Raw genomic sequence first — 13,762 nt, 5'->3', positions numbered from 1 at the left:
CAAGTCAGAAAGAGTAGCATTGTAATGGTGAAAATGTTCCAAATAAAAGAAAACTCACAGTGGTGTTTCTGATATTCTGTCCAGCCCACACATGTAAATAGAGGTGGATTTAATGCTGGTATTGAGCCCACTGAAGAATGTGGAGGTGTAGTAACTCATCCTGTATTAGAATGCATATATATCATAAATAAAACCTACAATAGTACTAATGTGTTTATTAGTGACACTGATAAAAACAACAATGAATAATAATGATAAACATCATAGTTAATATCTGTTTATTTTCTGTTGGTTGATGTTGTGTTGCAGTTCCCCACTGTGACCACTGGGAGACAGTGAAAACTCATCACAACATCAAACCCAAAGACGCCAACATTATTATAAATACATACATACATACATACAGATAATACAGACAGAAAGATAGATAGATAGCCTGCTCATCATGACATCAACACATGACATGTGTAAATAGCATTACATGGAACAGGTGTTCATAATCTTTGATAATTATGTGTTTATTATAAATGCTGACACAACTATATTTACACATATTATTACATATATTATATTGTATCATATTATATTATATTATAGTTACAACAACATACATTATTAAAGTGTTTAGATGACAAAAACGCATGACAGACACAAACACACCTGCTGCAGGACACAACAGCGCCCTCTTGGCCCAGTTTAATAATATAGTATAATATATACAATATAATAATATAAAGAGTTTCATATAATGACAACACAGCCAATCTCAGCTCATTCTAATGAAGAATTTTATTTGAAAACCCAAAGATATTTATTTCAACAACATGATGTAAATAGTTGGCAAACATCATATTTCCTGTTTTACACTCTATCAAAAAATGCAGAAAGATTACCAAACTATGTTTTGTATCCAGTACTTATAGTCAGTTTTATTGATAAAACCCAAACTCACAAATCACAGATTTGTCTCTAATATCTGTGTATCTTCTGTTGATTGATTTTGTGTTGCAGTTCCACAATGTGGCCACTGAGAGGAAGTGAAAACTCATCACAGCATCAAATCCACAGACGACATCATGCCACAAGGGTTTATTATTCATAAAGATACAGTTAATAGCCTGCTGAATATGATTATTAATATTAGTATTGATACAAATTTTAATATTCTTCTTCTCATCAGTGTTACTAACAACAAAAACAACAATGCATCACAAAAATAATTCAAAGAGCAAAGCAATCAAATATTTCAAAGGCTCTTTTGCATTATACACAGTTTTATATATGGAAAATAAGATAAAAATCCCTATTTGAAATGTTGAAATGTTGAAAGTTTCAATGCACTAAGCTGCAACAAGTTGATTGTCAATAATGTTTGTATTAATTAGAGTAAGTTAGACCTGCATGGAGGCCATTTGATAGACTGAAAATGTGCAGCTAGGATATAAAACTTAGATTTTGTTTACAGCACTTATTACAAGTATCATGCAAATTTACTTACTTTTTGTACAATCTTAAATGTGCCATTAAATGCCGTATTTCCATTCACCATATGATATCACACCGAGGTGTTCAAACCCAGGGCCTTCTTGAATACTCTCTGTGCATCGTCAGCGACCATGTTGAGGAAAGTATTCAGACTGTTGTAGGTGGAGGCAAAAGAGAGGGCCATTGCAGCTGGGATTCCAAATATTGGAATGATTCTGGATTCTTCTTCTGCTGCCATTAATGCAGCTCCACTTAGAGAAGAAGACAGTAGCTTAATGATAAACTCTTTGGTTATTTCTTTACCAGCCAGTGGTGATGTCATCACTGTTTTAAGATCATCCACAGGATTAACAGCAGAGCATTCCTCTTGTGTGCAGGAAGTTCTCTCTCTAAGGTCTCCTCTAACAGATGGAAATCATACAGGTGGAGATCAAAGCTGGACACCAGGAAGACCTGTGGAGCCTCAACACCTTGTTTTTGAAGACCTGTGTCACAGATGGTTAAAAAGGGTTAATTCAGTAGAACAAATTGTTATCTCAAGCTTTTTTTTTTTTTTTTTTTGAAAATTTGCAAATTGCAAAGTGCCAATAATTGTGTACAACTAATTTTACATATTTTCTAAACTTGATCTACAGCCGGTTAATACTCAGCCACCACTTCAAATCCTACAGTCACAATCTGTTATAGGTGGCACAAATTCAGAAATCCTCACAAAAGAATAGATCTAGTAAATATAAACAGACAAATAACATCAAGGTAAGAAGTACATCAAGGCAAACATGGGTCAAATGGTGTCTGCAGGGTGATTATTATATTTGAAAATAGTATTATAAAAGCCTCTTACCTTGAATGCAGTTTTCCCTGATTTGTGCCAGAGTCCTTTCTGCATTGAACTCCCTCTGACTTCTTTCCTCATTGCGTAGATCGTTGTCAATCTTTGAGTGAACAAAGTAGAACTTTTTCCCCATCTTCTGAATCTCCTGAGTGAGCTTCACATCATTTTCTCTGAAGCGAGTTGCAGAGATGATGATGAAGAAGTCAAACTTCTCAAATCCAACATGCTCCAGGTACTTGTCAGCAGGAAATTTGGTGGTGCCAATACCAGGGAGATCCCATAATGTAACATTGGGATAGTTTGGATGGTGGTAAGGTGTAACCTCTGAGGTGGTCTCTACACAACCAGTAGGGGCGGCTCTCTCATCCTTGTTGTCTATGCCTCTGAAGGCATTCACAAAGGTGGATTTACCAGAACCAGACTCTCCTGTGATGCCAATATGTAGTGGAATCTTATCCTGCTGATCCAAATACTCTTGGATCTTTGCAACTGCTACGTCATGTTCATTGTTCTGCAGTGCTTCCTTTATTTCTTCTATTGGTTCATGACCAAATGGATTATCCATAGCACTCCCTGAAGAATAAAGAAAACCAGAGCATCATCACACTGTTTTATTAAAGAATATATGAGCCCACCCTCACCTAATCATGCATAAAAATAGAATATCAAGCAAAGTAGATGCATTTAATAATACAACATATATTTTCCAAAAATAAAATCTTGTGTAGTCTGTACTGTGTAGGCTACAGTGTGGCTGTCACTAATCTTTAATGGTAAAACTTATGGCAAAACCATCAAAACATGAAAAAATGAATTCAGAACAGTCTTGATTTTGCCTCTGTTCCCTTAAAAGACCATTAACTCATGACATTACACTGTTGGCTCACTACATACCGGTACACAAAGACAGCACAAAGTGTTACATAGGAGAAAGCTGCAGTGATGAGCAAAGGTCTTATAAGAAAAATATAAGCTAAAGCTGAATATTACTCAGTTGCCTCCTTAATATCGAAACAACTACACTGTAAATAAATGTGAATACACGACTTACCGTATGAGGTACTTTGAACGTTAAGCCCTGTAGACAGTCATGAAGGAAAACGCCCTGCTGTATAAACAGGAAACTGACTACAGGAAACGTGTACATGTGAGCTGAACCCTGTGACTTCTGCAGGTCCGTATTCGGGCAAAAAAAAATCTATGTTGTCTTATAACTTACTCTGTTTTTGAGCTTCTTGTCAAAGTACTTTGAAAGTATGTTCAGTCTGTCTGAAAAGGTTTATTGTGGTCTTTGTCATGCTGTCACGTCCTATCAGGACTTTTTCTGTTTTTTGGACTCTTTGTGTTTTTGTTCTTTTGACTTCCTTGGTTTTTGTTATCCTTCTGATGCCCTCAGACTTTTTCTGTTTTTAGTTGGACTTTTTAGGGGCTCTTTCATATGTGTTGCTTTTGTTTCCTGGTTTTTTGGTTTTCTCTGTTCCCTTGTGTGTTCCTCCTGTGTTTTTTGTGTCACCTGTTTGTTTACTTTAGTTCCTGTTTTATTTTGTAATATTTCCTCCTTGTGTCTGGTCACTTTACTTCCTGTGTTTGATTATTTCATGTGTCTCATCTGTGTCTCGTTTCCCTCACCTGTGTTTCATTTGCAATCACTCCCTGTGTATTTATAGTCCAGTTTTCAGTGCGGTCTTTGTCGAGTTGTCTGCTTCTGTCTGATGTTCCTGTGTCACCTGCGTTCTGGTTTGTTCTCATGACTTTTTACTTTTTCATTAAAAAATATCTGCATTGGATTTTCCCTGCCTACCGTCTCTACATTTGGGTCCACCTGCTCCACTCACCCACCCTGACACATGCTGGTTTGAGCAAAATTACAAGTGACCAAAAATATGAATATATCGGGGGAAATTAATTTACACAAGAGATCAGAAAATAAGTACAGCTGTATATAAGAGACATGTTGAGAAAAGTTGCACCCAGTTTTAGAGGTTGTATAATTGTGAGGAGTCAGTATTTTTATGGTTGGAAAATAAAAAGTATCCTCCACCAAAAGATGTTCAGTTGGAAAAAAACAGCATTTTGTACATCATTCTTGATGGTCCTATAAATTGTACCTCTATTTATTTGCCTTATTTAGTTTGCTATATTTTGTATGTACACACAGCATTACAACAAAATGTTATATTAAAAATATGAATAATTAAACTGTGGTCCGTGTATGATGAGTAGTTTTGAGACTTGTATAAGAATGAGAATCTTTTTTTTTCATTTCTATAATTTTATTTTTGTTTTGTATTTTTCTCACCCTGTGTCTTTTGTAGGGTTACAATAAACTTTTGTCCCTTACAGCTGATTGTTTATTCTTTTCTTCACAATCATTTGTTGAGATGAGAGTTTGAGTCACACGTGTATTGACACAGAAGGGCTTGATGGTGTGTGTTTATACAGGTGGAGAGAAGGATTTCTAAACACTTGCAAAACATACGTTTTATGCTATGAAGTTGGTTATGTGATATCGATAGAGATCCTCTTAATTTAGTCTTTGATCTATAATAGGGATAAAACTATTAGTCGCTTAATCAATTAGTCGATCAACAGAAATCATTGTACAACAGTTTTGATAATGGATTCATGCTTTTAAGTCATTTATCCAGAAAAAGGCCAAACATTCTGCTGGTTTTTCACTGGTTTCAGATAATTTATAGACCAAATGTGTAACCAGTTGCAAAAAAACCCTGACAGTTGCGTAATTGATAATATGAATAATTGTCACTTGCAGCCCTAGTTTATGATCTAGACTTGATAAACCTACATGTGGGGTGTTCACACACAAAAGGAAAAATGCAGTGGGAACAGTTACCGTGATTTAGTTTAATCAGTAGCAACACTTAATTGCTCCATTCTATCAGCATCAAGTCAGAAAGAGTATCATTGTAATGGTGAAAATGTTCCAAATAAAAGAAAACTCACAGTGGTGTTTCTGATATTCTGTCCAGCCCACACATGTAAATAGAGGTGGATTAAGTGTTGGTATTTTACCCACTGAAGAATGAGGAGGTGTAGTAACTCATCTTGTATTAGAATGCATTAGATGATGCAGTGGTATATACTTTTTTTAAATGACAAGTGTATATCATAAATAAAACCTACAATAACATGTTTATTAGTGACACTGATAAAATGACAATGAATAATAATGATAAATATCACAGTTAATATCTATATTTTCTGTTGATTGACGTTGTGCTGCAGTTCCCCAATGTGGCCACTGAGAGGAAGTGAAAACTCATCACAACATCAAATCCACAGACGACATCATGCCACATGATGTTTATTATTCATAAAGATACAGTTAATAGCCTGCTAAATATGAAAACAACAATGCATCACAAAAATGATTCAAAAAGCAGATATCACTTGTGATATCTATAAATAGCAGGGCATTTGCAGCTGGTTTACAGGAAACTGACTACAGAGAAGGAAAGGTGTACATGTGAGCTGAACCCTGTGACCTCTGCAGGTCCTTATTAGGTCAAAAAAACATCTATGTTGTCTTATAACTTACTCTGTTTTTGAGCTTCTTGTCAAATTACTTTGAAAGTATGTTCAGTCTGTCTGAAAAGGTTTATTGTGGTCTTTGTCATGCTGTCACGTCCTACCAGGACTTTTTCTGTTTTTTGGACTCTGTGTTTTTGTTCTTTTGACTTCCTTGGTTTTTGTTATCCTTCTGATGCCCTCAGACTCTTTCTGTTTTTAGTTGGACTTTTTGAGGGGCTCTTTCATTTGTTTGTTGCTTTTGTTTCCTGGTTTTGGTTTTCTCTGTTCCCTTGTGTGTTCCTCCTGTGTTTTTTGTGTCACCTGTTTGTTTACTTTAGTTCCTGTTTTATTTTGTAATATTTCCTCCTTGTGTCTGGTCACTTTACTTCCTGTGTTTGATTATTTCATGTGTCTCACCTGTGTCTCGTTTCCCTCACCTGTGTTTCATTTGCAATCACTCCCTGTGTATTTATAGTGCAGTTTTCAGTGCGGTCTTTGTCGAGTTGTCTGCTTCTGTCCTGCTTCTGTCTGATGTTCCTGTGATGCCTGCGTTCCGGTTCGTTCCCATGACTTTTTGCTTTTTCATTAAAAAATATCTGCATTGGATTGTCCCTGCCTACCGTCTCTGCATTTGGGTCCACCTGCTCCACTCACCCACCCTGACACATGCTGGTTTGAGCAAGTGAAGTTACAAGTGACTAAAAATATGAATATATTTGGGGAAATTAATTTACACAAGAGATCAGAAAATAAGTACAGCTGTATATAAGAGACATGCTGTTTTCACCAAGTTACAACACCAGTGTTCTCATGAAACCAGTATTATGGCCAGACTAACCATTTAGGATGCCCCGGGGCAAAAACGTGCTATTGGGCCCCTACTGACCCCCCATCTACCACCCTCTATGCAATGTGCATGTACTTGCTGTCTCTAAGATCATGTCCACACTAAGCTGGCTTGTCACACAAGTGCCATTCCTGTTATTGTGTTTTATGGGCTTGTATATAACTGTCACTGTGATTGGACGTATTGGTGCCATCTTGTGATTCATCCTGTCAAGCATTTATAGTTCTACAAATTCTTAACATGATGCAGCATTTGACTTCAGCTCTTGGTACAATAACTCACCAATGTGTACTTCAGTGTGGCTGGCCTGTCGTCAGAGAGGTTTGATTAATTACCTGTGCACATTAAATCCCACTCCCCCCCCCCCCCCCCCCATAGCTTTAATTTATCCATAATCAGTTATTTCACAGACATCTCATCCTACCAGTGTCATAGTCCTTCAGTTTTGCCTCAAACTGAAGCAGAGAGAAGGCTGAAAAGGTTGTGATCTTTCAGTTCCCATGTTGCACACTTTAGAGATTAATTTGTAAACCAAATTGATTCAAATTTTGAAAAATCGGGAAAGTCCCTTAAGTCCTTAGGGAGAAAATGACATATGATTTCATATTCTTTAACCAGCGTCTCATGTATATTTGAGCTGTCCTATTTTCTAACCTCTGCTCCTTTGTCTTTCCAGTTAATCAGAGTTATTATATCAGACTTTGGCAGACCCTTTAAACTCTTAATCCAGAGCTTTAACCCGTATTGTAGTGCAGACTATTTACTGAGTATGGGGTATTGCAACATTGTCAGTATTATTACATGTTTGTGTTGTTACATGTTTGGATGTTTATTTGGCCATTGACTGGCTGTTTTTTGGAGTGTAAAGATGGAAATCAGAGGAATGAAATTAGTAGCTTGTTCAATGCACTTTTATTATGGGACATTTCCATTTGCGGCGCCATTTTTCAGGGCTTAGATCCCTTTGAATTTAGAAGGGTGCAAGAAAGGGTGGTGCAAAAAAAAACATGGTGTGAAGAGGAAAGAGAGGAAAAGGGCAAGTGAGGTTGGGGACTCCGGCTGGGCCGCTGGAAACACATATTAGTCAGTCTGTAGGATGACAGAGATGGACAGGACACAGACACAAAGAGATGACGCTACTGTACGCACAGTAACAGGAGTGTATTGAGTTTAAAGGCCTGTGTAAAAAAAAAAGAAAAAAAGAAAAAAAAGGGGGTTGGGGAGGGAGTTCTGATACCACCACATTTCTGTCACTTGGCGTCGACCTGCATGCCTAAAGAAGGGTGCACAAAGTGTGATGTGTTGACTTTGACCTTTGATAGAAAATTGCTTGCAATACGGAACACACCTGTTACACAACAATTTGTACTGCCTGAGAAAAGTTGCACCCAGTTTTAGAGGTTGTATAATTGTGAGGAGTCAGTATTTTTATGGTTGGAAAATAAAAAGTATCCTCCACCGAAAGATGTACAGTTGGAAAAAAAAAAGCATTTTGTACACCATTCTTGATGTTTGAGATAAGATTAAAAAAAAAAGATTAAAACATTGAGGAATGTTCCATTTTCCTGTAAATTGTACCTCTATTTATTTGCCTTATTTAGTTTGCTATATTTTGTATGTACACACAGCATTACAACAAAATGTTATATTAAAAATATGAATAATTAAACTGTGGTCCGTGTATGATGAGTAGTTTTGAGACTTGTATAAGAATGAGAATCTTTTTTTTCATTTCTATAATTTTATTTTTGTTTTGTATTTTTCTCACCCTGTGTCTTTTGTAGGGTTACAATAAACTTTTGTCCCTTACAGCTGATTGTTTATTCTTTTCTTCACAATCATTTGTTGAGATGAGAGTTTGAGTCACACATGTGTTGACACAGAAGGGCTTGATGGTGTGTGTTTATACAGGTGGAGAGAAGAATTTCTAAACACTTACAAAACATACGTTTTATGCTACGAAGTTGGATTCTGTGGTATCGATAGAGATCCTCTTAATTTAGTCTTTGATCTATAATAGGGATAAAACTATTAGTCGCTTAATCAATTAGTTGATCAACAGAAATCATTGTACAACAGTTTTGATAATGGATTCATGCTTTTAAGTCATTTATCCAGAAAAAGGCCAAATATTCTGCTGGTTTTTCACTGGTTTCAGATATTTTATAGACCAAATGTGTGACCAGTTAATCAAAAAAACAATTGACTGCTTAATTGATAATATGAATAACTCTCACTTGCAGCCTTAGTCTATGATCTAGACTTAATTAACCTACATGTGGTGTTGACACACAAAAGGAAAAATGTAGTGGGAACAGTTACAGTGATTTAGTTCCATCAATAGCAAGAAACTCAAATGACCACACTTAATGTCTCCATTCTACCAGCATCAAGTCAGAAAGAGTATCATTGTAATGGTGAAAATGTTCCAAATAAAAGAAAACTCACAGTGGTGTTTCTGATATTCTGTCCAGCCCACACATGTAAATAGAGGTGGATTTAATGCTGGTATTGAGCCCACTGAAGAATGTGGAGGTGTAGTAACTCATCCTGTATTAGAATGCATATATATCATGAATAAAACCTACAATAGTACTACTGTGTTTATTAGTGACACTGATAAAAACAACAATGAATAATAATGATAAACATCATAGTTAATATCTGTTTATTTTCTGTTGGGTGATGTTGTGTTGCAGTTCCCCACTGTGACCACTGGGAGACAGTGAAAACTCATCACAACATGAAACCCAATGACGCCAACATTACTATAAATACATACATACATACAGACAGACAGACAGACAGATAGATAGACAGACAGACAGATAGACATACAGATAGATAGATAGCCTGCTCATCATGACATCAACACATGACATGTGTAAATAGCATTACGTGGGACAGGTGTTCATAATCGTTGATAATTATGTGTTTATTATGCTGACACAATTATATTTACATGAACAACATACATTATTAAAGTGTTTAGATGACAAAAACGCATAACAGACACAAACACACCTGCTGCAGGTCACAACAGCGCCCTCTTGGCCCAGTTTAATAATATAGTATAATATATACAATATAATAATATAAAGAGTTTCATATAATGACAACACAGCCAATCTCAGCTCATTCTAATGAAGAATTTTATTTGAAAACCCAAAGATATTTATTTCAACAACATGATGTAAATAGTTGGCAAACATCATATTTCCTGTTTTACACTCTATCGAAAAATGCAGAAAGATTACCAAACTATGTTTTGTATCCAGTACTTATAGTCAATTTTATTGATAAAACCCAAACTCACAAATCACAGATTTGTCTCTAATATCTGTGTATCTTCTGTTGATTGATGTTGTGTTGCAGTTCCACAATGTGGCCACTGAGAGGAAGTGAAAACTCATCACAGCATCAAATCCACAGACGACATCATGCCACAAGGGTTTATTATTCATAAAGATACAGTTAATAGCCTGCTGAATATGATTATTAATATTAGTATTGATACAAATTTTAATATTCTTCTTCTCATCAGTGTTACTAACAACAAAAACAACAATGCATCACAAAAATAATTCAAAGAGCAAAGCAATCAAATATTTCAAAGGCTCTTTTGCATTATACGCAGTTTTATATATGGAAAATAAGATAAAAATCCCTATTTGAAATGTTGAAATGTTGAAAGTTTCAATGCACTAAGCTGCAACAAGTTGATTGTCAATAATGTTTGTATTAATTAGAGTAAGTTAGACCTGCATGGAGGCCATTTGATAGACTGAAAATGTGCAGCTAGGATATAAAACTTAGATTTTGTTTACAGCACTTATTACAAGTATCATGCAAATTTACTTACTTTTTGTACAATCTTAAATGTGCCATTAAATGCCGTATTTCCATTCACCATATGATATCACACCGAGGTGTTCAAACCCAGGGCCTTCTTGAATACTCTCTGTGCATCGTCAGCGACCATGTTGAGGAAAGTATTCAGACTGTTGTAGGTGGAGGTAAAAGAGAGGGCCATTGCAGCTGGGATTCCAAACATTGGAATGTATCTGGATCCTTCTTCTGCTGCCATTAATGCAGCTCCACTTACAGACAAAGACACTAGCTTAATGATAAGCTCTTTGGTTATTTCTTTACCAGCCAGTGGTGATGTCATCACTGCTTTAAGATCATCCACAGGCACACGTGCACTAAGAGCAAGTTTCTGCAATGACCCACTATCAAGACCAAAAGTAACTTGGTATTCTATGACAGCATTAGCCAGACTGGTCAGATCAATAGCAACAGAGAGCCCAGGAACTGGTACAGATGCTATGAGCGCAGACAAACATGCAAGATATTTTATTTTGGCCTGTAAAGCCTCTTTCTTCTTGTTGATGATCTCTTGGCTGACAGTGGGCATGGCCAACAGCAGAGCATTCCTCTTGTGTGCAGGAAGTTCTCTCTCTAAGGTCTCCTCTAACAGATGGAAATCATACAGGTGGAGATCAAAGCTGGACACCAGGAAGACCTGTGGAGCCTCAACACCTTGTTTTTGAAGACCTGTGTCACAGATGGTTAAAAAAGGTTAATTCAGTAGAACAAATTGTTATCTCAAGCTTTTTTTTTTTTTTTTTTGAAAATTTGCAAATTGCAAAGTGCCAATAATTGTGTACAACTAATTTTACATATTTTCTAAACTTGATCTACAGCCGGTTAATACTCAGCCACCACTTCAAATCCTACAGTCACAATCTGTTATAGGTGGCACAAATTCAGAAATCCTCACAAAAAATAGATCTAGTAAATATAAACAGACAAATAACATCAAGGTAAGAAGTACAACAAGGCAAACATGTGTCAAATGGTGTCTGCAGGGTGATTATTATATTTTAAAATAGTATTATAAAAGCCTCTTACCTTGAATGCAGTTTTTCCTGATTTGTGCCAGAGTCCTTTCTGCATTGAACTCCCTCTGACATCTTTCCTCATTGCGTAGATCGTTGTCAATCTTTGAGCGAACAAAGTAGAACTTTTTCTCCATCCTTCGAATCTCCTGAGCGAGCCTCACATCATTTTCTCTGAAGCGAGTGTCAGAGATGATGATGAAGAAGTCAAACTTCTCAAATCCAACATGCTCCAGGTACTTGTCAGCAGGAAAGTTGGTGGTGCCAATACCAGGGAGATCCCATAATGTAACATTGGGATAGTTTGGATGGTGGTAAGGTGTAACCTCTGAGGTGGTCTCTACACAACCAGTAGGGGCGGCTCTCTCATCCCTGTTGTCTATGCCTCTGAAGGCATTCACAAAGGTAGATTTACCAGAACCAGACTCTCCTGTGATGCCAATATTTAGTGGAATGTCGTTTAGTTTTTTCAAGTATTCTTGAACCTTTTCAGCTGCTGCAGCAGGGCCATTGTTTAGCAGCTCTTCTTTAATTTTTTCAATATCTGGATATGAATCAAATGGATCATCCATAGTGATCCTTGAAAAGAAGAGAAAAATGACATGAAAATCACTGCAATACGATTTTGGAATGAATATAACAGAATATACAAACTTACTTTGAACTGACAGAACAGACACATACAAAGCAGGGTGTCTTATCTTCCAAAAAAGAGTCAAGTGTGACATAAATTAATGTTTGATAATTGATTAAAAAAAATGTATCAGATTTATGTAGAATAATCTTAGAATTTACTTTGTATTCTATGTTTTGACTGAAACTGGTTATTTCTTTGAAATCTGTCAAAGTGATTCAACATTAAACTTGAACAAAGCAGCTACTCACCCAGGGTTCCTCCTGATGTCAGAACAGATGAGACTGGAGCAGAGACAACACTGGATTTACACAATATAAATTTAAATAGAGACCAGTAGAAGAGAACCTCTGCAGGTGTTAAACTCCTCTTTGAAGGTGAAGTCAGTCCTTTAGACAGATCAGTCTAAACATACTGCTGACATAAGCTGCATAAGCTGAATTTAAAGACAAACAGAAGGGAGGAGCCTGGTGTGCTTTTGTCTGTTTGACTTTCGATTTTACAGTCTCTGTTTTCATTTCTCGTTGATTGTGCTCTCTCTCTCTCTCTCTCTCTCTCTCTCTCTCTCTCTCTCTCTCTCTCTCGCCCCCCCCCCCCTCTCTCTCTCTCTCTCTCTCTCTCCTTCTCTCTCTCAATTAATTTTACATATTACATATACATATTAAATTCACAGATGTCATATAATAAGTTCTATATTATACTGATGCAGTCCATTCTTTGATTGTTATACAATACAATACAGTACAATGCAATTTAATACAATTTAATACAATGACCTAATACCATACAAATCCCTAATTTTTGGCATCTTTAAAGTGATTGTGAGTCCCTCAGGCTGTGGCAGGCAAAAACATATTTAGTAGAGGAGCTGCTGTCCCTTCACCCAGGGGAGCTGTCAGTTTCTCCTCTGGAGTTAACATTTGGAAGTTTGCTATATATATATATATATATATATATATATATATATATATATATACACACACACACACGTATACATAGACATGTTTGTGTGCGTGGGATGATTATTTAAAACAGGTTCTAGTAGTTTCCATTTTTAGTAGCTAGTATATCTTTCTCTATTTTATTAAATACACATGCAGTATGTCAGATTTTTTAAATGTGCTGGTCTCTTTAAACTTAATGAAAGTTCATGAACTACAGCTGATATGCAAATACAAAGTGAACAAAGCCTGACATGCCAGATAATTTCCATCTTCTGTTTCCTGGTCAGAGAATATGTTTTTGTTTCTGATGTACTGACAGTTTCTGCCCTGTTTGCATACCTGTGCTGCTGGATAATTATTGCCGCTCCCATAAGATAATTCCAGATCTTCTCACGCACCAGTGGATGTTGTCACTGAAACACAATACAAAAACAGATCATGCACACCTACAAGAAAATTTCAGTCATGTTGCCTTTCATACTGCATAGCAAGAGGCAGGTTTCAATGTTCTTATAATCTCCAGGTTATTTATTTATACCAACATCAGCAATGAGTTCATTAGAGCTGTATGATGTGGTAGGAAGA

General features: G+C 36.3%; 2 protein-coding genes across 2 annotated transcripts; both read right to left on the bottom strand.

The window, feature by feature from the left end:
- Positions 1–1,660: 1,660 nt before the first annotated feature.
- On the bottom strand, positions 1,661–3,412 carry LOC137200439 (interferon-gamma-inducible GTPase 10-like). The gene is made up of 3 exons (XM_067615260.1): positions 3,373–3,412; positions 2,330–2,893; positions 1,661–1,970 (listed from the first exon to the last, which is right to left on the bottom strand). Exons 2-3 carry the CDS (start codon positions 2,883–2,885, stop codon positions 1,807–1,809), a joined length of 720 nt encoding a protein of 239 aa, XP_067471361.1. The 5' UTR covers positions 2,886–2,893; positions 3,373–3,412; the 3' UTR covers positions 1,661–1,806.
- Positions 3,413–9,528: 6,116 nt separating this feature from the next.
- Positions 9,529–12,196, bottom strand: LOC137200435 (interferon-inducible GTPase 5-like). Its single transcript, XM_067615253.1, has 2 exons — positions 11,613–12,196; positions 9,529–11,255 (listed from the first exon to the last, which is right to left on the bottom strand). The coding sequence occupies exons 1-2, from the start codon at positions 12,169–12,171 to the stop codon at positions 10,618–10,620; spliced, it is 1,197 nt and encodes a 398-aa protein (XP_067471354.1). The 5' UTR covers positions 12,172–12,196; the 3' UTR covers positions 9,529–10,617.
- Between the last annotated feature and the right edge of the window lie 1,566 nt (positions 12,197–13,762).

The sequence above is a fragment of the Thunnus thynnus genome, chromosome 16 (assembly GCF_963924715.1).
Source record: "Thunnus thynnus chromosome 16, fThuThy2.1, whole genome shotgun sequence".
Taxonomy (NCBI): domain Eukaryota; kingdom Metazoa; phylum Chordata; class Actinopteri; order Scombriformes; family Scombridae; genus Thunnus; species Thunnus thynnus.
This window is presented reverse-complemented; position numbering and strand designations above follow the sequence as displayed.

What these genes read in the sequence shown, in the direction of transcription:
- LOC137200439 (XM_067615260.1), bottom strand. Translation starts at nt 2,885, where the DNA reads ATGGATAATCCATTTGGTCATGAACCAATAGAAGAAATAAAGGAAGCA. An exon ending in CAGGGAAAACTGCATTCAAG is followed by an intron (nt 1,971 to 2,329) that starts GTAAGAGGCTTT and finishes TCTGTGACACAG; the next exon opens with GTCTTCAAAAACAAGGTGTT.
- LOC137200435 (XM_067615253.1), bottom strand. Translation starts at nt 12,171, where the DNA reads ATGGATGATCCATTTGATTCATATCCAGATATTGAAAAAATTAAAGAA. An exon ending in CAGGAAAAACTGCATTCAAG is followed by an intron (nt 11,256 to 11,612) that starts GTAAGAGGCTTT and finishes TCTGTGACACAG; the next exon opens with GTCTTCAAAAACAAGGTGTT.